Below are 22,774 nucleotides of genomic sequence, written 5' to 3' on the forward strand. Positions count from 1 at the left end.
GTAATGTATGTTTCAACCCACTTTTGTGTTGAACAAGTATTCGTCACTGGCTCTTTCCGAGGATATCAAACTTGCCTGGTGGTATTTGTTTTAAAAGGTCACACATTGCTGATCAGACTCGGAAAGTCATCATCAGTCCAGAGTTTACCCGCTTAATCTAATGCAAAAAAAACAAGTCCAGAAGACCCACAGGCTGCTGGTGGCGAAATAGGCCCTCATCTGTTTACTTATTATGAGCCACGGAGCGCTGGGGAATGAGGACAGAACCGTTATTACTCATGAAGACATTTGCACACACACCATCACAAGGGGAATGCTTTATTGACACAGGTCTTTATTGGAGTTTATATTTGCATCCATTAAATAGCATATTAGAATGATCATTCACATCCCTTTGTGAATCCACCCCTGGACCAAGGCCTTTTCATGCCACGGCAGTCATGGACATCATTTGTCCGGAATTCATCATCATCATAGGCAGGTCCGGGTTTGTGATGTGGTGGGCCCAAACCCAGTTCAGATGTAATTTTCCACTGATGTTAGCCGTGACTGGGAACCGAACGTGTGTCGCCAGGATCGTAGTGTGTAATGTTTGTATGCTAAATGCGAACGGTGGGTGAAAGTGGAGCATTTTGGTGACCATCGATGTAACTAAGCAACACGGGGTTTATAGCGTTCCACACTTACCCCTGTATTACCTCCCCCATCCTGTATGCACGTATGTAGAACTTCTTCCTGCGCCGTACATAGCCAGCCGTGCTAATCTGCCGTGTGGGGGTAGGAACAACAAACTAAACACAAAACACAGCTCTAAAGAAATGAGTTTTCGATGGAGATTTAAAAAAATAGTGCCATGTGATACCAACTGCCACTGCTCCCCCCATATTCCCCCTGCCACATCTCCACTTGCTCATTATTCACGTCGCGCTTTAGAATAAGTTTAGAATATTGTCACGAGATCATAATTTTAAAACCATTAATTTTTTTATTACAAAAAATGGTCCAGTAGTGTACTGTTATCATTATTCCCAACATCACGAGTTTCTATTTTTACACGTTTGCTTTGCGTTCACAGTCGCGAGATGTGAGAACGAGCAACTTACGCCGAAAAAATTAAACACAACTAAAGTGACAATATGTTGCTTTTGTTAAGGATTGGTAAAAAAAAAAAACTGCGTTTGGTGCGGAATGGAAATGGTGCATTCAATTACCTTGATAGTCATCTTTCAGACAACCCATTACCTGCCCGTGTGAACGCACAAGTCTTGCTCCGCGCAGCTGTAATTGACTTCTGTAGCTAGCGCCGCCGTGATGTTCAAATATTTATATTCTCTATACATTCCGCGTGTTAGTAAATGACCCGAATGTGCCCGACTGGCAGCCCCCGCAATAGTTATTCGGCACAGTTAATGACCCAAGACCCTGACCGGCGCCGCTTAAGAGAGGGACAATTGGCCTGTACGAGGCAGCAGGGCCGTGTAACCAATCCAGTGCGTGTGTTATTGACCAAGTGGGATTTACGAACTGTTCCGTGCGCATGTGATGCCGTGCACTTGAGTGCTTGAATGTGGGTTGTTGTGGCATGGTGGTTAGTGTGCCCGCAGTACTTAATAACAATAACGATTTGCCCAGGAACGTTTTTCGTGGGTCTCAAGACTCTGTTTCGGCATGGCCTTGCTTCGGTTCTTGGGCCAATTATTTCTCAATCGTGATTTATTGCTGCGTAAGCTTACATTTGTATTCCTGGAGGGAAGAAAACAAATGACTGCTGGGATATTTAAGTAGCTGGTTTTGCAGAGTCAAAAATACTTACGAAAAAAACTGCTGGTGATATCGATATCAGCTGAAGCCTCTGGTAAATGACACACTTGTGTGTGACCATCCCCACTCTGAATACCTACCCCGGTCCTCGCCCCCTGCGAAGACTCCATGCAGCTCACTTCTGCCTGCTTGCTCCTTCCTTCTCTCTTCCTCTCTCATCACGCCGTCATGCCTGACATTGTGGCCCCGTCATTAACTTCGCCACCTCCTTCCCTTCCTGCCCCGGTGCTCCTTCCAGATGCTGGTATTGAGCCGTGTGTGCCCCCTTTGTCCGTCTGGGGGACTTCTGTCCCGACCTCCCTTCCCATTTCGGGCTCCATGCTCGGTATGTTTATTGCCATATGGGCATTGCGTTGTGAGGTTACTTGGTCTGTTTGACCAATATGTGCCCTCTTACGTCTGATGATATAATTGATTGGCAGGATTTACCGCACCAAATAGCTCGTTAAGAAAGCTGACTTTACTTTGTAATCGCCGAGCAATATACATAAGCTCTCTTTCCTGCGTTTAGTAACGGGACTCGGCTAAAGCGAGGAGGGGTGGACGCCGTGTGTCTTGTGAAACTGCGTAACGTATTTATTTTATTTTGTGGAAATCAATCCAATTATCGGTTTAAAGAGCTCCCGTTAAGTGGATGAGCGATTCCAAAGTGGGATGTCCGAAGCTCCGCTCGATGCCGTTCGTTCCCCCTTCACTTTGTAGTCGAACGTCCGTTCGTTTCCGTCCAGGGATCTTCACGCCGCCGCGGGTTTGACTGTCGTCACAGCCCACTGCCGAGTGGGATTGAGAATCACACCCCCCCAAATTGTACGGTATTGATGCCCGATGCATTGCTCTCAACTCCCAACAGCCCCCCCCCCCCCCCACAAATTCTATCAGTGGCAGAGGCGAGGGAGTGAGTGCCCAAGCCGGCCTGTCGCTGGGAGCAACTATTGGGATAGGGTGAGGCTCATTGGCTATGCAGCAGGAGCTGGAGGCTAGACTACAACTCTATCGAAGCTTTTTGTTTTGGTGCCATTTCTTAGTTTCTTTATTCATTCGTGATTTGGCTTGGTGGTCGGGTTTTCATTCGCTCGATGTGTATACGCGTGTGTGTCAACCCATGGCACCTGGGTTTGTCCCATGGCCTGCCAGCGGGCGTTCGACACTTCACGTGGCCTTCAAGTGCACGTAGCCTGGCACAAGCGCCACGGTGACGTCACCACTACTTAGTGGCGAATGGTGGTTGTTGTTGTGCGAGTTGGGCTTCTTTCGCAACCATACGTAGACAACCGTGTATTTGGGATTTGGTCCTTGGTCCTTATATATATATAAAATTAATGTGCAGCATTGTAGGATGCTGTTGGCATTGAATGACGCTATATAAAATAAAAGTATTAGTATGATATAAAATGAAAGTATTAAAGGTGCAGCCTCAATTCGCTGGTCATGCCATTGTTGGTGGAAGGGCCTCCATTAGAGGGAGCTCTAGAGGAACTCAAGTATTTGCCTACTCAGAGGACGTCGGAGCGCCCACAATTTATCCCGTCGCACGTGACCTGCCAATCTTGGTGGATTTAATAAACATGCACCATTATTTAAACTACCTCCGCTGCGATATTAAATCCAACGACCTCTGGTTTAGAAGTCTGGTGTGCTAACCATAATAATACCAAAGCAGCATCCCTAAACTAACATAAGGCACATTGGTAAATTGCAATTAACTGAGTAGACGTGTGTTACTGTCAATACAGGGTGTATGAGGTTTCATATTTGGGTTAGTCATTTCTGTTTCTTCGAACATTGTCCATTTTCCAGTGGCTGCATCATTTCCAGAGCACCTTTCACAGGGAAGGGGGAGATGCAGTGTAGGGTATCTGATTGGATTCAGCTTGGATGGATGACCACCACGCATGACAGGTTGTTATAGGCTGCGGGCACGGCTTTAGTGGTGGGCAGAAGAGGCCAAAGTGGAAAAATCTATTAGTGTACTGTAACTTCGCTCCCACCTCTGCAGGCAACCCGGTCTAACCAGTGTGGTGAAATATGGTCACATAACCCCCACTACCAGCATGGTATGGGGAGGGGGGCTCTCGTTCAAAATGGGATTGACAAGAGGGCTGTGAGCCAACACTATTAAACTATCTTTTATTTGACCAGGTAAGGCCCACTGAGCTATATAGCTCTTTTTCAGAATGTACCTGGCCACAAATGATAGCTCAATGAAGTGGCTTATCATTTGACAAAGTATAGCAGCAGCCAGTTACTGTAAATGCACATTAATTCTAAATGACAAATCCACGCAACCACTGGGAGAGAAACATGCAAGCCCCAAATATGCAGGCGTCAGAGTCGGGATCGAATCCACGACCTCCTACACATACCAGGCGGGGTGGTGAACATCTCCCGGCCACTGTAATAGGCATTTCAGTGGCGACGGCAGGCTGTGTGATTTACCAGCACCTCAACTCGTCGATGAGCAAAGATTTTGCTCGCCTAGACAGGATGCGGTACACGGCACTTTCACAGGAACGCAGGGACCCAGGAGATATGGGGATAGAGAAGCAGTCGGACGACGAAGCAGAGGCCCGAGAGTGCTGCGGGCGTTTGAGGCGGACTTATTCTTAGGATGTCTGCTGTATGGGACAACAGGCGATTAGCGACGGCCGAAATTGCTGTACACCGCCGACAAATGGGGGGTCTGCTGCGAAAACCGGTAATTGGATTGGCTCTTTGATCGGCCGGAGTCACTGGTTTGTGCGTCTCTGGTCCCCGTGGCCAACGAACGCCTTTGCCTCCGCAATCTCGCACCGGTTGCTTTGTGCTTTGTACCTCGAGGCTGCACCCCCCCTCCCCCGCTCATTCCCCCACAAATATCAAACGGGCGTTCGAATTTGCTTCGGGGAGCTCATTTACGCGTCGAGTGGCGGGCCCCCTGCCTCGCAGAGGAGCGGAGATGAAGGGCCGACGCGGTCTGACGTCCGTGGGGCAATTCCTCCGTAATCATCGGCACGGACCTTACCGTGACCCCCGCGAGGTTAATCAGAGGGAGACGCTTCTTGCAAATTAAGCAGAGGTTCCGAGTGAGAGCTTTGTACAGCTGTGTATGTGTATATAATACGTGTGTCATTGGACGGGGAAAAAAAATAGGTCAAAGCTTTTTCGCTGTTGCATCAATGGGGGCGGCGCCTGTCATCTCCATCGTTGCACCTTCGCCTAAAAGGTGGAAATTCTACATTCCACTGTTGAACAAAGGGTGCCACGGTGGCGAGATGTTAACTACCTCGCCTGGTATACAGGAGGTCGTGGGTTCGATCCCGACCGTGACACTTGTATATTTGTAGTTTGCATGCCTCTCTCCCCGTGGTAGCGTGGATTTTTCTCAGGGTCATCCGGTTTCCCACCCACATTTAGAAACATGCTGTTTAGAGTATTTGACCGCTATGAATTTACACATGCTAAGCCACTTCGTTGAGCTATCATTTGTTGTCAGGTCGCTTCTGAAAAGAGCTATGTAGCTCTGTGGGCCGTACCTGGTAAAATAAAAAAAAATGTATACTTTTTTTTTGTTTAAAATAGAGAGCTGTACCATTGTGTGTGTGCATATAATGTATGTGTCATCAAACGAAAAAACAGGCCAAAGCTAGATCTTGACCCAAAATGTGGAAATTCTACATTGCACTGTTGAATAAATTTACATGGGACGCTTTCAATTAATATATGTGTATGGGTTTTGTATGACACATTGTTGCCTTTAGCCTTTGGCCAAATCACCCGGAGTGCTTCGATGGGCGATTTCCACCCATGAGAGGCGTTACGATATATATTCACTCCGTTATAGCGATGAAATATAACTTCATCTCAAGACGCTGTGCTTTGTTTCGGGGCTGTGGAGTATTGCCGAAGGCATCGGAAGGGGAGTTACTGTACAGCAAAATCAATTAGGTGTGTTGTACTGTACTTGTGTGCTTTCCACCTTCACCGATCTGCGCTGACGAACGTGGTGAAGTATGGCCATGTAACGCCCGTGTCCCACGTGGTGGTGGTGGTGGGATACCCTGATCCAGCAGTGGATTTGACCGAAAGCATTATACACGTGCACGGTTGTGCCCGCGTTCATAACGTAAACCTGGACCGTTTGAGACGTTAATTCTGCTGCAGTTTTTTTTTCAAACGTGAGAAAAGGTCACATTTTTTAGGGCTTTCCTTCAAGCTCATACAGGGTGCAGGGATGTATTTTACAGTTCGCTTTTCCATTTCATACCGAGCAATGCTCCAGCCGTGTGTTCAGTGAACACTCGCTTGATGCCTTAGAGATGTATTCCATCTGTAAGATGTCTTTCAGGGTCGGTGTGATGATGCACGCCAAGCCACCTATTGCTTCAATATGCTTCGCCTCTGCTATCAGAGTCTGCAAATAAATGCTGTTTGATGTTATTGTCTATTGGCAACGGTGCTATTTTACCAACATTTGCTTTGTTTTGGGTTACGCTCGAGTCCACCTGTAAAATAACCACAAAGTGTAACGCACTATACATACTTTCGTTATCGCTTAAGCGTCGTAAAGAGTTGTGTTGCATGCAGTTATTTCAACATTGACCTGAATGCTGACACGTGCTCAATATTCTGTGCTTGCCTCGTGTATCCGATTATATTCCTGTTGTGGAGGAACATGAAAAAGAAATTAAAACAAAACCAACCTGGGTTTATTTTAAGAACCGTACTGCAGGAAACGTGCTGGTGTTTCCATCTGTTTCATCATAAAATGCAGTTGATCATCGATTATCCAGCACTCAGCATTATCCGGTGGTCCCGGGCTGATCCGGCAAAACCGATCCAAAGCAGCAACCAGTCCGGCGATCATCAAGCATATGGCTGTTGAAACAAGAGCGTAGCACGTACATCATCACAGCATTGCAGAGTCTTGGAGAATTGGAGTGGTAAGTACAGTAGGGTAAATACAGTACCTTTTAAAAGGAGGATATCTATTATAATCTTTATATATTTATTTATGCCAATTTCGTATTGTAAACAAATGTAAAACACAAAAAAAATCGCACAACACCTAAAAACACCTTATACAAGAATGTGCAAAATAAGCTATTTTAATTCATGATTAGTAGTTTTTTTTTTTTAATCCGGCACCCGCTTCCCCAACAAAGCCATCGAATAATCGATGATCGACTGTTAATGGACAACACCAAGAACCCGATTCCAGTTGCGAACATAGCTCTGATCGATCCCAAGTCGCAGCGATACACATTTATGCACCACCCTTCGCTACGGAGGCCTTTACTGCCGTTTCTGTTTTGCTTTCTCCCACCCACCCACTCACCTCCCAGCTGCTTTTTTGTCACTTCCCTATACGATGCGCCCGAGCCAATTTTCACGAGCACCGTTTATTCAATTGCAAGTAAAGCCACGCAAATCTGTTTTGGCCCTCGGTAACGGCCTCACAAGGTCCTGCACTTTGGCCCCGTGCTGCTCCGTCTGACGTGCATATTTCCCCCGCCAACGATTGATTGCGTTAGGGGGCGGACTAAGCCGGGTGGCCGGCAGCAAATACAAAAAAAAACAACCTTCGCCACACTCCGGGCCTCGCAAACTCACTCGCAGAGCTTGGCACCGACACTCAAGGCGTATTTAGCAAACAACAAACCCACGTGCCCTTGCATCTTTTGTCAATTGCGCATCTCTTTTGGAATCGGAACGTCTCTGGCTGCCGCCAAACACACGATGGGTTATATCGAACCCTGGGCAGCGGATTTTTGTTTTCGTCTCCCCGGCTGGAAAATTGACGTGCGCGTTTTGAAGTGGCACCTCGCGTCCGAGCCGTGCTGCTGCTGCTGTTGTTGCTGCTGCTGCTGTTGCTGCTGCTGCAGCTGCTGATGTTGCTGCTGCTGCTGTTGCTGCTGCTGCAGCTGCTGCTGCTGTTGCTGCTGCTGCTGATGTTGCTGCTGCTGCAGCCGCTGCTGCTGCCGCCTCGTCGCCACGGAACGCGTTTCGACGTGCAAAAAAACGACGTCCTCCCTTCCCACGTGTGGCGTGATGCATCGATCCTTTCCCCCCTTCATCCTACGCGCATTTAGCCGACAGATGGCTCTTTTTGCCAAAGTGTGCGCGCACGGCACTTTAACTCATCTTATTCCCCAATGCTCTCGGCCTCTTTGACTCGCCGCTTGTTTAGACGTTGTGACTGGGGTAAAAGTATCGAGTCTTGGAGCGAGTAATTCGCTGTTGGGAATTCCACGTGTGACCTGAAAGGCCTCGGCTGGTGTTAAATGAACCCAGAAGTGAAAGATGCCATTGCCGAGCGTTTTGTATGCAGTTGTACCTGTGGGGGGGCAAAGTGAACAAAGCTTAATTTGTCACTACGAATAAATGAATCAAGTTTGACGGTAAAAAAACAATGCGATGCAAACTAAGATTGTCAAGTCGGGACAAATAGTGACAGCTTGCTTCTAATTCAGAGTGGTATAGATTTTAAGTCCCGCTTAATGGGTTCAGCTTCTGGCATTGTAAAGCATTCGTAATGGATGAGATCACTGTTTATTGTCCTACGGACTCCCAATTGTGCTCAAGCAGGGCATATTTCACAACCGTATCCCTCCATCATTCTTATTTCTTTGTGCAATTCCATAGATAATGTATTTACATGGTAGAGGTATTTTTTTTTGTCCTTCAAGACATTTATTGCAGACATACATGTGTAATTTTACACCTGTGAATGGCTTGCTTATCTGTATGTGTGTATATGTAAATAAAGGAGTCAGTTGTAAAATACTTACTTGAGAAGTAGGTATTTTGATTGGTACTTGCGTCATTAATAGTGTTTGTTGAATCTTGCTAAATCGTTATCATCGTCAAATAATTCAACAGTGATCGTAGCTTGTCCACTCGCAGATGAAAAATCACACGCGATGTCTGTATGTTGAACTTCTTTCGCGCCATACGTAACCAACCGTGCTCATCGGAGGCGATGGATCTGTTGTTGGTCCAACCATCTCGATGCAAAAAAAAATCACTCTTCGAATCATCACTCGTGTGGGATTACAGAGCATAACTTGACAGCACCCTGACTGAAGCAGAGTCAGGGCCTTCGTGGGTCAACTAGTATAATGAGAAATAGATGATAGTCATAATAACAACCTTTTAGCTCACATAAACGTCGTCGTCATATACACGGTTTATATGTGCACGCATCTTACCTCGTTTTAATTTCACGGTTAAATACTTCCCGTGCTCATCATCATGCTAATTAATGCCATGCTTTACTTTTGATGATTTAATGAGATTCACTGACCTGTATTTTTTCTCCACATTTTCGTGATGAAAGGCAGTAAAGTAACATGAATTTATTGCTTTTTTCAAATGTACTCATCATAATTCATCCACATTGCCTCAAACGTATTTCACATTAGTCAGTGTGGCTGGTACACGTGTCCCTTAACACGCTATGTCTGTTAAAATCAAAGTTAAAGGCATAACGTGGCCCCATGTTCGAACTTCCATTGAACGGGGTTCATATTCAGTGTTAGTTCCCGGGATAGTGATTGGAATTTCCTACATTCCTATGGCGAGAATCAGGACAGCCTTACGCCCCCACCATTGTTGCTAAATAGAGTAGAAGAAATGAATATAATAGTCACCATCGACCATCATAACGATCATTATTGATTCCACTGCTGGATTAATTCTTTCCCCACACTGTCTTCACGATCCTACGATCTACTGTCGTACAAATCTCCGACACGCATGTGCAGCCAATTGTGCTTCTTGATGAATGGCTACGTTTTTATGTTGTTATTTTATTATATGAAATGTGACACTTGTTGAAAATATAGCACTGGTCATTGTTATCGTTTAAAGTAAAACAAAATCATTGTTTTATTTTACCACTGAGCTATATATCTCTTGTGCAGAAGCAACTTCTGCACAAATTATAGCTCAAAAAAGTAGCTTATCACGTGGACATTTATAGCAGCCAAAGAGTCTAAATGCATGTTTCTAAATACGACGGAAAAACCGGAGGACCCGGAGAAAACTTCACGCGACCACCGAATGAACATGCAGACTGCAAATATACAGGGCTCAGGATCGAACCCTCGACCTCCTGCATACCAGGCGAGGTGGTTAACATCTCACCACCATGGCACCACTGGACAATTGCACATACGGCTGTTTTAATTTGGCTGCTGTTAGAGAATTGCCATTCGTGGGTCAGTGGAGAGGGAGGCAATATTGTTAAGTTCATTTGTGTCAAGTGCTAAGCGCTTGGGTAAATATGCGTGTCATGCACATGCCACTCACTGCTCGACAGTACACACTGTGTGTGTATGAAACAGCTCTGGCTATGCGATCGCATGGACGGGAAATCTATAAGTGATTTGTGTTTTAAATTTCTGAATTTATTTCTTGTGGATTGAAAAGATAATCGCCTTGTACTAATAACTGGCTGGATGGCACTGTAGTTTGATTGTACAGTTGAAACACCTAAGTTCAAATCCTGGTCAAGCTTGAAACAGTCTCTACTCCCTCCAGAGAAGATTGCATCAATTTGTGAAAGGGTCACCAGTGAAGGTGGTAAGGCATAACAGCCCCTTCCATGGGAATGTGGAATGTCCATTACTTACTCAGGGACATAAATATAGTGAAGAACTGCCTCATTCTTGCTGGAGCAGGGACAATGCTTTGATTGTGGCCCAAGTCTTTTATTTTACTATACATGTTCGTTGAGTCTCAAGACTCTTTCTTTGGCAAATAAAAAAAATAAAACAAAAATAAAATATCACGACGTTTCGATCGCAACACAAGTGGTCGTCCTCAGGCAGAAAAAATAATCCAGCAATGGAAATGCTGAACGCTGTGAAACTGCTGAACCAGCGTTCAGCAATAATCCAGCAGTAGAAATGCTGAACCAGCATTCAGCAGTTCCACTGCTGGATTATTTTTTTCCACCTGAGGACGACCGCTAGTGTTGCGATCGAAACGTCGTGATATATATTTTGGGTTTTATTTGATTTATTTTTCTACCTACGTGATTTTACCAAAAGAACCAAAGAATATGAATTCCTGCAGTCACGAAAACTTCAAATCAAGATTGAAAAAATTTTTTTTTACATTATTGGCTGTATGAGAAGACCTCCCCATGCCATGCTAGTCGTCATGGAGACTGACCATGCTTCACCATGCCGGTCATTTCAGACGTCACTCGTTAAAAAAAAAAAACTAAAATACATCTATTGATTTTTCCAGGTAAGGTCCCACTGAGCCTACACAGCTCTTTTTCAGAGGTGACCTGTCCACAAATAATAGCGCAACAAAGTGGCTTATCACGTGGAAATGTATAGCAGCCAAATACTCCAAACGCCTTTTGATTAGATGTGGAGGGGAAAACCGGAGGACCTGTAGAAAAATCCACTCGACCACAGGGAGAGACACACAAACTCCAAATATACAGCAGGCATCGTCAGGGTCGGGATCGAACCCACGACCTCCTGTATACCAAGTGAAGTAGTTAACATCTCTGTAGAATCCCCGTAGCAGGGGATTCTACAGTGATCCTGGCTTTGGTCTCCAGGTTCATAGCACAGTGTGCCAACCACCCACACATCCCAAATGAGCAAAAATTTATTTATTTTTGCTGCAAACTCTTTGTTTCTTTATTTACATTATTGAATGATTGACCTAAATATTTGAGGAAATTTAAAATACATATATCTCCGGCAAAGTATTTATAACCATACAGCGTTACGCTATAATCTGCCGAAGGTGTCTTTCGTGCTGTCAGAACAATACCCTGACGTGGCGAGTGCATCGTGCAGAATGAAAACGTCTTTGGACTGCAAATTGTATAAGGCCGCAACTGCTATTGCCCTGCATTTCATGATCCATTAGTCCCATGCCAGGTGCAACACATCTTGCCCCAGGCACTCCGCAACGCCACGAGCTCTACTGCTGAGATGTAATTTGCTCTATATATTATACCACCGGTGCGCTAAAAATGTATCCAGCCGATAATTATCAGACGATCACTTCATGTTGTTAAGTATTTTATAACAATCTAATTAAAATGTAAGAATAATAAATAACATATTTAGCCCTCTGTACCAAAATTATTTTTTCACCCCATGAGTGCATTCAAACATTTACGAAGCCAATCATCGTAGATAATCACTTTCCTAAACATCATAGAGCACGTTTGGCTACATACGGTGCGCAATAAGTTCAACATATAGACATCTAATTACAATGTACAAATCATAAATTACACATTTAACCCTGTCTGTCTGCCATGGGAAATGTGGAATTACACAAATTGGCGCAGGGTTGCCAACAGGGCAGCCTATTCTCAAATTGCCCGCTCGGATGGAAAACACTTTGAAGATGTCACGCAATGCTCGCGGAGTGTTTTGAAATGTCGCCACAGCGCATGAGCTTTAATTCATTGGTATTCATCATCAGAGCTCAGGGCCATTGCAGTGGAAACGTGCAAAGTCGTTTCGTCCTGGATATCTAAGAGGAGTACTGTACTCTTTGGTTCTTTCGGTAAAGTCACGTAGATGGAAAATAAAAATAATAATAAAAATCATAAAATGAAAATAACTAAATAAAATTTCGATTTAAAGCTTTCGTGACTGCAGGGATTCATCTTCTTGGTTCTTTCGGTAAAGTCACGTAGTAGGGAAATAATAAAATAATAAAAATAAAACATAATAAAATAATTCTCACGACGTTTCGGCCACAACGCAAGCAGCCGTCCTCAGGTGAAGAACAGGTCGGTCGGAAAGACTAAATTAAATCACGACGTTTCGGAGGCAACACAAGCTTCTGTCATCAGGTGGAACAGCCACAGCAAAATTACTTTAGTCAATAGAGAGAGCTATTTGTGATGACGGAAGCTTGTGTTGCCTCCGAAACGTCGTGATTTAATTTAGTTATTTTCATTTTATTATTATTTTTATTATTATTTTTCATCTACGTGACTTTACCGAAAGAACCAACGAGTATGGATCCTTGCAGTCACGAAAACTTCAAATCTAGGAGTACCGTAGCTTTGATGTCGTTCAAAGCTCAAGTGATCTCCTGCTCAAATGAGCATTGAGGCAGTGGGGGTGGCTCCTGGTTGCAGCACTGGGCCGGCGGTGGCATTTTCCACATTGCTAAGGCAGGGGCCGAGTATTTCCGTAGGACAGCCACTGTTGACTCCCCCACAAAGTGGCACTCATCTTAGTGACCCTGAGTGGATGATGGGCTGAGTCAAACCCCTCGGCCGAGGTTTCATACTCGCAACCTTCCGATTGCGAGCCGCTCGCTCGTTTCCTCACTGGATTTGATGTCATGAGGCTCCAACACGAGCAACGTGTTGATGAAATTAAAATAGTTCGGTTTTGCTTTATTTTACTCCTATTCTCTTCTGATCACGTGCCAAAATGTATTCCATGTGAAGGGATCTGATAATCTTAATTTAGGAGCTTTCGTGACTGCAGGAATTATTCTTTGGTTCTTTTCGGTTAAGTCACGTCTAATCTATTATTTTATTTTTAGACGTGACTTAACCGAAAAGAACCAAAGAAGGGATCTGATAACTTTTTAATGCGGATTCATTGTCTGTAACAGACATGCGTACATGCAAACGCACATCCAAAATACACGTGTGAAAATTAATTAAGGATGTTTAATTCAGTATGCATGTGAGTAGTTCGACACGGAGTGAAAAATGCATATGCAGAGGGATTCATATCCTTCACAGGATTTGACATTGCAGTATCCGTACCGCACATGGCAGCACGGTCGGCTACGTAAGGTGCGAAAGAAGTTGATCCATAAATACATTCACGAATCAACAACTCACGGGTCCTTTACTGCATCACAACAGACATCGTTTAGTGCTGATAGTAAAGGACGAAGATCACTGACTCCTTGGCATTGTCTGCAAATTACCAAGCAAGCCGCTAGAGATGCTGCTGGACCACACCGATAGAGATTTATAAATATAGACGCGTTTATTTTTTATACAAAAAAAAACGATTGTGCGAGGTGGTGGTGGTGGTGGCTTGCGGTTGGAGGCTTTCAACTGGCAGTGTGGATTGATCATGGCTGACAACGAAGATGATAATATAAAAAGAACAAGACGTGTGTTATTCATGAATGCATGCACCTTGCGGTGGTAGAATTTCTAAGACGATGGGTAAAAACTGTTACATCTTAAAATAGACAAAGATCATCCCCCCTTCTCGCTAACACAGGTTGTTGGGGCAAGTGCTGTTAGCGAGCACCGATGAAGAGCAATACAGCACGCGAGGGGGTGAATGGCAAGAACCATGCCCGCCTGCCTTTATCTCTGCAGTGCTGATGTTGACACACCACATCAGGCACTCGGTTAAGGCTGAGTCGACCTATGGGAGGTACAGCACCGGTCCATGCATTCGATGTTGTCCATGAGCAGGATTCAAACTCGGTTCGCCGGGTACGTAGCACAGTGCGCTAACCACTGTGCCACCGCTCCTATTGCTCCACAAAGACGAATATCCCCCGTATAACCTTAACAGACTGTTGGGGCAAGTGCTGTTAGCGAGCACCTACGAAGGCCGGCACGGCACACGAGGGGGTGGGTGGCCAGCCCCCACGCCCAGCCGCCTTTGTCTCCCCAGTGGAGATATTTACGCATCGAACCAGGTACTCATTTTAGGCTGAGTCGACCTAGGGGAGGCCCAGGACCAGTTCAGACAATTGTCATTGGTGTTGACCGTGAGCGGGAATCGAACTCGGGCTGCTGTGTTTGTAGCGCAGTGCGCTAACCGATTCACCACCGCTCCCCACTGCCACTGCTTCATGCATATACACGTGCACACACACACACACAATGTCTCAATATCTTTGCCAGGCATCTGAAACGTGAATAATAAATCCAATGAAGGAGCCATGGTGTTCATTGTTAGTTCTTTTTTTCTAAGATTACTGTTGTGTCGACCACACTGGGGAAATAAACCAGAGGAATAAAGCGTCTGATAATAAACATTTATGGAGCGAAAAAGTCAAAGGGAAAGTTAACGCCTCTCATGATTAATATGACACATTTGTATTTCCTAATAATGTTTAACGGGGTGCCTCGTGTGCATAAAGGGACATTATCTGCAATGTATTTTACATTGCCTGGAGGTGTGTGTGGAATATGTTTTGTGGTGTGACAGCAACTGACGTAATGTGTTTATTCTGATGGACAGCCACATGTTTACTGACATGAAACGCACGTGGTCAGTGCTTTTTTTCGGCACGTTAAAATATCGGCGCGCGCGTACGCTTTCAGGCGAGAACGTCTTCCCTGTCGCATCTGCCAACGCCCGTCCCTCTGCGCCCTGCGACCAGTATTCAGTCTGCATCCACAGTCACAGGTTCCATGGCGCACAGCGCTCGCCGTCGCGTTGTGGTTTCGCGGGAAGAACGTTCGCTCCGCACGAGTGCCACCGTTTGCCACGCGTCCTATTGTGTGGGCGTAACGCATATTAAGGACAAGTCTCGTACACCGAACGTTGTTTTTTTTCTTGGTCCGGTTGGGTGTCAGTGCCGTGGCTGGAGGGTGCAATTTGTGGTTGCAAGGCTGCGGCGAGTTAACATTCCGCTCGGGGTTGTTGGTCAGTGTAGCAGCCACCGGTGGTGGCCCGTAGGGTCACGAGTATGCATTTAAATAATCGATTCTTACAAATGCATGCGTCTCGAGCTTACAAATTCATATCAATCAAGCGACCAAATGCAATGTTACGCCTCTCCGAGGCACGTGATGGCAGTGGTTAGTTCGGGCAAGAAACAGGACCGGAGGCCACGATTGGACAGAAACAGCTAAGGAAAGGAAGGACTGCGATTTAAATGGATGAGGCCTCTGCCCCTCAGTGGGAAATTACAGACCGACAACAACAACAACTACAGCAACAGCAGTTTGTCATTTCTCCAGGGCCAATCAAAACAAGTCCGACTTTTTTAGCAAATGAGCAGGAGTTGTCGAATGGTTAAACTCGCCCCTGCCATAGCAATGTGGAATTCCCACTAAGCAGGTGATGACCACTGCCCTGCGTTCATTTGGTTGGCATGCCACTTCGAGTTTCATAATGTGGTGACGTTGCTCTGACATTTACCAGTGAAAGTAAAGTAGGAGTCTGCGTGTACTGTTTAGTGTGTAGGCGTAATGAGAAGTATTCACTGATTATCGCAGTGGTGGAACTACGACGGGTGTTAACCTAAACAGTGTCGTGATTAAAGGAGCTTAGCATGTAAAGATTGCAATTAAGAGCCTTTGAATGACTGAATCAAAAACCGGTCACATGTAGGTACTGGATAGTGAATTGAGATGTTGTTCAGCCTCGTCCTAATACATGTCAATTTGATTGCAATTTGCTATTTTAAATAAGCAGGCCATCTGGTGGTTTGGGGTAGGTTTCGACTATTTACTCAATTACCAGTACTGTCCATACTTTATACATATGATGAAGCATTGGTTGGAAAATAGCTTGGGATTGCAATGTCTACCATAACTTGACGGGAAAGGTGTGTCCAATTTCCTTGCCTTTTTGGCTTCAACATCTTTCCACCAATAGGAATTACTATTAAAATAATGACATTCCCCAATTTGCTTTCCTTCTGAACATTTGCTCTTAATGGTCACTTACCACCACAGCACAACATCGTCAGACGATGACCCCTTCGATGGACACTGCAGAAGCACTGCAAAATGTAATTTTATCTCCGCATTGAACGGTTGCTTACTTGTAAACCACTCTAGGGTGAGGAAGGGAGGGGGGCAGCGGAGGCATTACAATAGGAAACACATTTTAGATTGCAATTATAAATACCCTCCACGATATTCCACCTCGTGTCACGATTCATTAGCGCCGTGGAAGGTGCAATGATTGGACTCGACTGCGAGTGCCCAACTTTTTGCAGCTGTTGCACAGTTGCCTCCAACACTTGGACTTGGCACGGGAAACATGTGTGGAAAAAATACGGTCTCGGCCAACGTTTCATCGGTTTTAGTTGCTCGCAGACCCTTGTCGATTCACTGCCGTGCTGCGAAGGCCTTCCCGCATCTTGTCGCTCATGGGAGTTGATTGAGCACACTTCGCCACACTGGTCCCATGCAGCGTATCAGTTTCAGTTTCATTCGTTAGGTATAACCCTGTGAGCCATGCGGCTCTTGACTCGGGTGCAACCGCAACAAAACATGAACAAGAAACATCTTAAAGTGACTACACGCAACATAAAAATCCTGAAAAAAATAGCAAAGTCTTCCAGAAAAAACACCTTATTTCAACGCTGTGTGCAAAAATCCCAGTGAGATGCAAGTCAAACAATAACAACCATAAGACAACGTAGATTAAAGTTACCAGGCCAACTTGGAGTTGGTCAAGAGGGGCCCATGAATGGTTTCGGCATCGCTCGCCACCGATGTTTACCGTGGCTGGGAATTGAACTCAGGTTTCCAGGTTCATAACTCTGTGAGCTTAACTGCTGTGCCACTGTTCCCATCTCCCGCCACCCCTCTCCACACCCCCCACATTACACGGCTATCAGAACCGAAATCTGATTTTGTTCTGTCAAACCATTAATTGTCTACAGATTATTGGCATCAATAAAAACGCCGCAAGATCTTGCCTAATGAGGCACGTCCGTCACACCGCTGGCTGCAGCAATGCCAGCCAAAGGCGTAAGCCACCCTGCACTGAAATTCCCCTCGTTCCCTCATCGGACGTTCAACGATCTGTCGCTTGTCATGCTGACTAGCTGCCTAATTGTCCTGCCGCGTGTGTGCAAAACCAAGTCATCTCGCAACGCATGTTGTTGACTGCATCGTCTTTAGAATTCTCTACGTGAACGGCCGTGCCAGGGTAGGTAGAGTATAATTGTGATAATTACTATGATCATCATAATAATTTGCAGCCCTTTGTTGGTTGTTCCACTGCTAGATGAAGGCCCCCCCCATGCACTGTTATCAGTCATGAGGGGTTGTTTGACCATACTTCACCACGCTGGTTAGCGTGGATTTCCGCTGTGTCACCGCTTCGCCCGCATAGCCGAGGAGAACTTACGAACAAATGTACGACGTAAGACTTTTCCCCGCACAACTTTCGGACGATTCAAAACGAAGCCGCACGTGAAACGGCCTCTTTACAAACCTGGCCGGCGGTGGTTATCGTCCGACAAAAGGATTGGGCCCCCGCCATAGGAATGTGGCATTTCTCCCGCTGGCCCGTGGCGACCGACGGAGACGAGCGTCGCCCAACGCGACGAATCTGCGTCGTAAAAACACTTTCCAGTTTCGCCCGCTAGCTCGTGTGGTTTTCGTGCACCCGGACCGGTTGTTGAATGTCGGGGTGATTCTCGGTCGCATCGCGGTGGTTAAGCGTGCCCCGTGCTGCCCGCGACCACGGGGGGTGGTGGGGGGTGGGGGTGGGGAGCAATAGCCCCCCCTCGACTTTTTGCCCCTCGCGCTAACGGCTCCGTCGCCACGTGTCGCCCCGCAGGAGTTCGCCGCCCTCACCAAGGAGCTCAATGCCTGCCGCGAGCAGCTTCTGGAGAAGGAAGAGGAGGTGTCGGAGCTCAAGGCCGAGCGCAACAACACCCGGGTGAGCGCCAGAGACCGCAGCCCACAGCAGAGGTCGCAAACGGGTTTTGATTCCTTACCCGTACCCAGCCGCACCAGGGTCGCAAACGGGTACCCGTACCCGTACCCTACCCGATACCCGGCTACCCGTACCCAGCCGGGTACGGGTACGGGTACCCGTTCCCTACCCGTACCCTACCCGAAATGAGTGACAAACGGTTACTCACCAGTGATTCACGGCCTACCCGTACCCGGCCGCACCAGGGTCGCAAACGGCTACCCGTACCCGTACCCAGCTGGGTACGGGTAACCGGGTATCGGGAAGGGTACGGGTATCGGGTACCCGGTTGCGACCTCTGGCCCACAGGCGCGGCCAGAGGGGGTTGGGGGGGGAGAAAATCGACGTCGACGTGAGTCGATGCGCGTGTTCAACCGACCGTTGTGGAGAGCGGTGGTGCAGCGGTGAGCGCGTCGCGCTACGAACCCTGGCGACCCCGGGTTCGATTCACGTTCACGGTCAACGCCAGGGAAGATTATCTGAGCCCGTCCTGGGCCTCCCCTAGGTCGACCCGGCCTCAAATAAGTATCTAGTGCAGAGTGGAAAAATCATCACCACTGGGGAGACAAAGGCGGTCCGGGCGTGGTGCTGGCCATCCACCCCCTCGTGTACCGTTCCGGCCTTCGTAGGTGCTGGCTAGCTGCACTTGCCCCAACAGTCTGTTCAGGCTATACGGGGGAGCTTTGTCAACTGACCGTGGTGCTTCATCTTAGTACGCTTGTGTGCATGGCTACTCCACCACCCATGGTTTGTGTCGTCGGGAATGTTTTTATTTAATTGGCGTGTATGTTGAGCTGTTTTCGCACCGTACTTAGCCAACCGAGCTTCGCGGAGGTGCGTAGTCCTGAGTTTCGTCAATTCATCATCGTTCGTTGTCCTTCCCCCGCACCTCCGATTAGCACGGTTGGCTACGTACGATGCGAAAGACATTCAACATACGTACACTCAGAGATCAAACATTTAGTCCTACTCTTTGCTATGAAACAAATGATGAGGTGTTACTGCTGTTGCTGCTGTGTTGGCAGTGGTACACAAGCACAGATTACAAAATGAAACTCAACTCTTTCGTCAATCGTTCTGCCGTTATAAGATTAAAGAATAACCTAAGTTGTTTTGGCCAATAGCTGTTCTGTGTGCTGTCAAGAAGGGGCATTGTTATATAGACAGTTTCTTTCTATGGCAGTGTTATGAACGGGTGTGTTGTGTGTTTTTTTTGCTTTTCAATGTTGGTGTGAGTGGGGGTGTACTTTAGCAGAAGAAAAAAAACCTATTAGCATAGACCCTCACAGTGTCATGAATCTGTAGCAATGATGATGTCAGCAAAATAAACACGCACATAATTTGCTCCATCTGAAATCTCATTTGCTTCTGTGAATACATACGGTAATTGCAGTTCACACTGGATGCATTATTTAAAACGGAATGTACTTGGGCGTATGATTTATCTTTTTCCAGCGACGACGAAAAGAGAGCTATTTTGAAGTTATAAATTACAAATATAGACAGTTCACATATCACCCGACACATTCCATTCTCCTCTTGCAGCCTTTCTTTCTAAGAATGTATCTCTTCATCGATGTAGATGCCTGTCCCCACATTACATCCATTGAGTAATGCCTGTGCGAGTACACTGCTGCCAATTCATTCACTCTATATTTATCTATATATATAAAAGGGAAATTTATGAATATGTGTATCTGTTCGAAATGTTTAGCATACTTCCCAACATGCAACAAACTTGAAATTTGGCCTGTGGGTAGCTTCCAGACTGTACACAATTAAAAAAGTATAAAAATAGACTTTTGTGTTTTGGGGGGTGGGGGGGGGGCGCAATAATGGATACATTTTGCACGCCAAGTGAGCGGTGACGTCACATCTGTCATGTCACCCGCATGCGGCAGCGTCACGCAGTGTGCCTGATGACGTCACGCATCCCCCCCACCCTCCACCTAGGCCCTGTATTAATCCAAGACAAGAATCCAAGTCCCCGGCGAAGCCGGGTAGTAAAGCTAGTACTAACTATAAAAGAGTCATTATCTTTAGACACTTTGCTAATGTTGCTGCCAGATGAAGGTCTGTCCACACCGTGGTCCGTAGACGTTGCTTGGCCATGCCCCACCACACCGGGCAGTGTGGAGGGGGACAGCACAGGGTCCAGGACTGCTGGTTGTGGCCAGAATTCCAATTCAGGTCACCAGGTTCCAAGTGCACTGGGCTAACCGCGGCACCACCAGCAGCACTCCACGCTCCCATTTAGATTCATTGGACCGTGTATTCTGTGGAGAAAAATAATACATTAGTGACCCCCAGCAGCTCGTAGCGTTGCGTTATAGAACACGGCCGACAAGGTTGCTCAGCGCTTGAGCGAGGAGGGGCTCGCAATGGAAAGGTTACGAGTTCAAGCCCTGGTTGGGGGTGGCAGGTGGGGCCAGGTGGGAGGGCTTGACTCATCCTATGATCCCCTCAGGATCACTAAAATGAGAACCACTTTGTTGGGATGTCAACAGTGGATGTCCTATGGATAGACTGACCCCCCCCCCCCAATCATAGGAATGTGGAATTCCTAACATTGGCTCATGGCTGCAAACAGAAGACGGGCACCACTTCGATGCATGTTTAAGCAGGAAACACGATTTTTTGTTACAATCCCACGCGTCGTGATTTGGCCGCGGCATTAATTAATTAGTTGAATGATAAAAAATAAACAACCACCTTTAAAAAAGTACCACTAATTTATCCGAAGTGTCAATCTTCTGCCTCTAATTATTGCCCTTCCCCCCCCCCCTCCCCTTTCGATTGAACAATTCTGCGCACGGTGCTTGCATAGCACAGATCGTTCGCACGCACACACGCGTACAAAGACAAAGATCCCCCATATAGCTTTAACAGACTGTAGGGGCAAGTGCTGTTAGCAAGCACCTATGAAGGCCGCAATGGTACACGAAGGGGGTGGGTGGCCAGCACCACGCCCGACCACCTTTGTCTCCCTAAGTGGTGATGTTTACACACCGCACCAGGTACTCATTTGAGGCTAAGTAGACCTAGGGGAGGCCCAGGACCGGTTCAGATAATCGTCACTGGTTTTGGCCGTGAGCGGGAATCGAACTCGGGTCGCCGGGTTCATAGTGCAGCGCTAACCGCTACGCTACCGCTCCCCACCACACACGCGCACGCACGCACGGGTGCGGGAGCATCGTGCACTTGCTTGAAGGACGCCGCGAAACAACGTTGCGCCCGTTTCCGCGGATGACGTCGGCTCGGGTTAACTCACGCGTGCAGCGTCTGCGTTAATTACTTCTTGTTGTTGGCGACAGAACTTTGTTGGATCGCGCCACGTATTTTGTGACGCTCCACAGGCAGAGCCGCGCGCCACTCTTGTTGGAGACGTTCTTCTACCCTTGGGAGAACTCGGGATGTAAACAGGCCCTCTGGGTTAGGTGGAGCAAAAAAAACTGATTTCAAGCTCCAATGATTGAAATCAAGTGCTCTGCTGATGGGCTCTTAAGTGACTATGGACCAGTGGCCCATGCATTATTTAGCCAAATCAAAGCGGAACGTTGTAAATTATGAAATCTGTTTTGTTTCTCGCGGATCGCAGTCTTGCCTGTCGGATCCAATCAGCTCACACCTCCGCAAATCGACGATGTGTGCGGCGCATCTTATTTCTGTTCACAGTCATTTGTTACGTGCTTCAACAGAGTTTAACCCCCCCCTTGAGGATTTTCCTCGGCATTTGACGCTCGCTTCTCTTAACCGCTTGGCTGCGCAAATAACAACGTGTCGCTCTCTACGTGGGAAGAATACGTCCCGTGTGTTTGTCTGTCTTTTCGCACCCCCCCCCCCCAAGCCCCCGTAATGTGAAGTGGCTCACGACTTGAGTGCGCTGTTTCTTGAATTAAAACAATGCCACGGTGTGTATATATGTGTGCTATGAACCCTGGGGACCCGGGTTCGATTCCCGTTCACGGCTAACACCAGTGACGATTATCTGAACCAGTCCTGGGCCTCCCCTAGGTCGACTCAGCCTTAAATGAGTACCTGGTGCGGTGTGTAAACATCGCCACTGGGGAGACAAAGGCGTGGTTAAGAACAGCGACGAGTGATGGCTCAGCCTGTCCTGGGCCTGCCCTCCACCAACCTGCATTGACCAACGTGTAGAAGTATGGTCAAAAAACCGCCGTGTCCCAATACGACGTGGGAAGGTCTTCACTGATGAAGGGCTAGAATCGGTTATTTTGGTTTATGTTACATGAACTTGGAAAAATAGACGATGTTATTATGTTTTTTTACTTCTTTCCTGTATGTATCTATGTTGAATTTCT

At 46.8% G+C, this 22,774-nt stretch overlaps 1 protein-coding gene across 1 annotated transcript in view; it reads left to right on the plus strand.

Moving 5' to 3' along the window:
- Positions 1-22,774, plus strand: part of LOC133351476 (liprin-alpha-1-like) — a 274,762-nt gene that overhangs the window by 170,990 nt on the left and 80,998 nt on the right. The window contains 1 exon segment of the mRNA XM_061566707.1: positions 18,315-18,416. Coding sequence (XP_061422691.1) covers positions 18,315-18,416 — 102 coding nt within the window.

Source organism: Lethenteron reissneri, chromosome 37, assembly GCF_015708825.2.
Source record: "Lethenteron reissneri isolate LAM-NWPU_2019-01 chromosome 37, ASM1570882v1, whole genome shotgun sequence".
In the NCBI taxonomy this organism is placed as follows: domain Eukaryota; kingdom Metazoa; phylum Chordata; class Hyperoartia; order Petromyzontiformes; family Petromyzontidae; genus Lethenteron; species Lethenteron reissneri.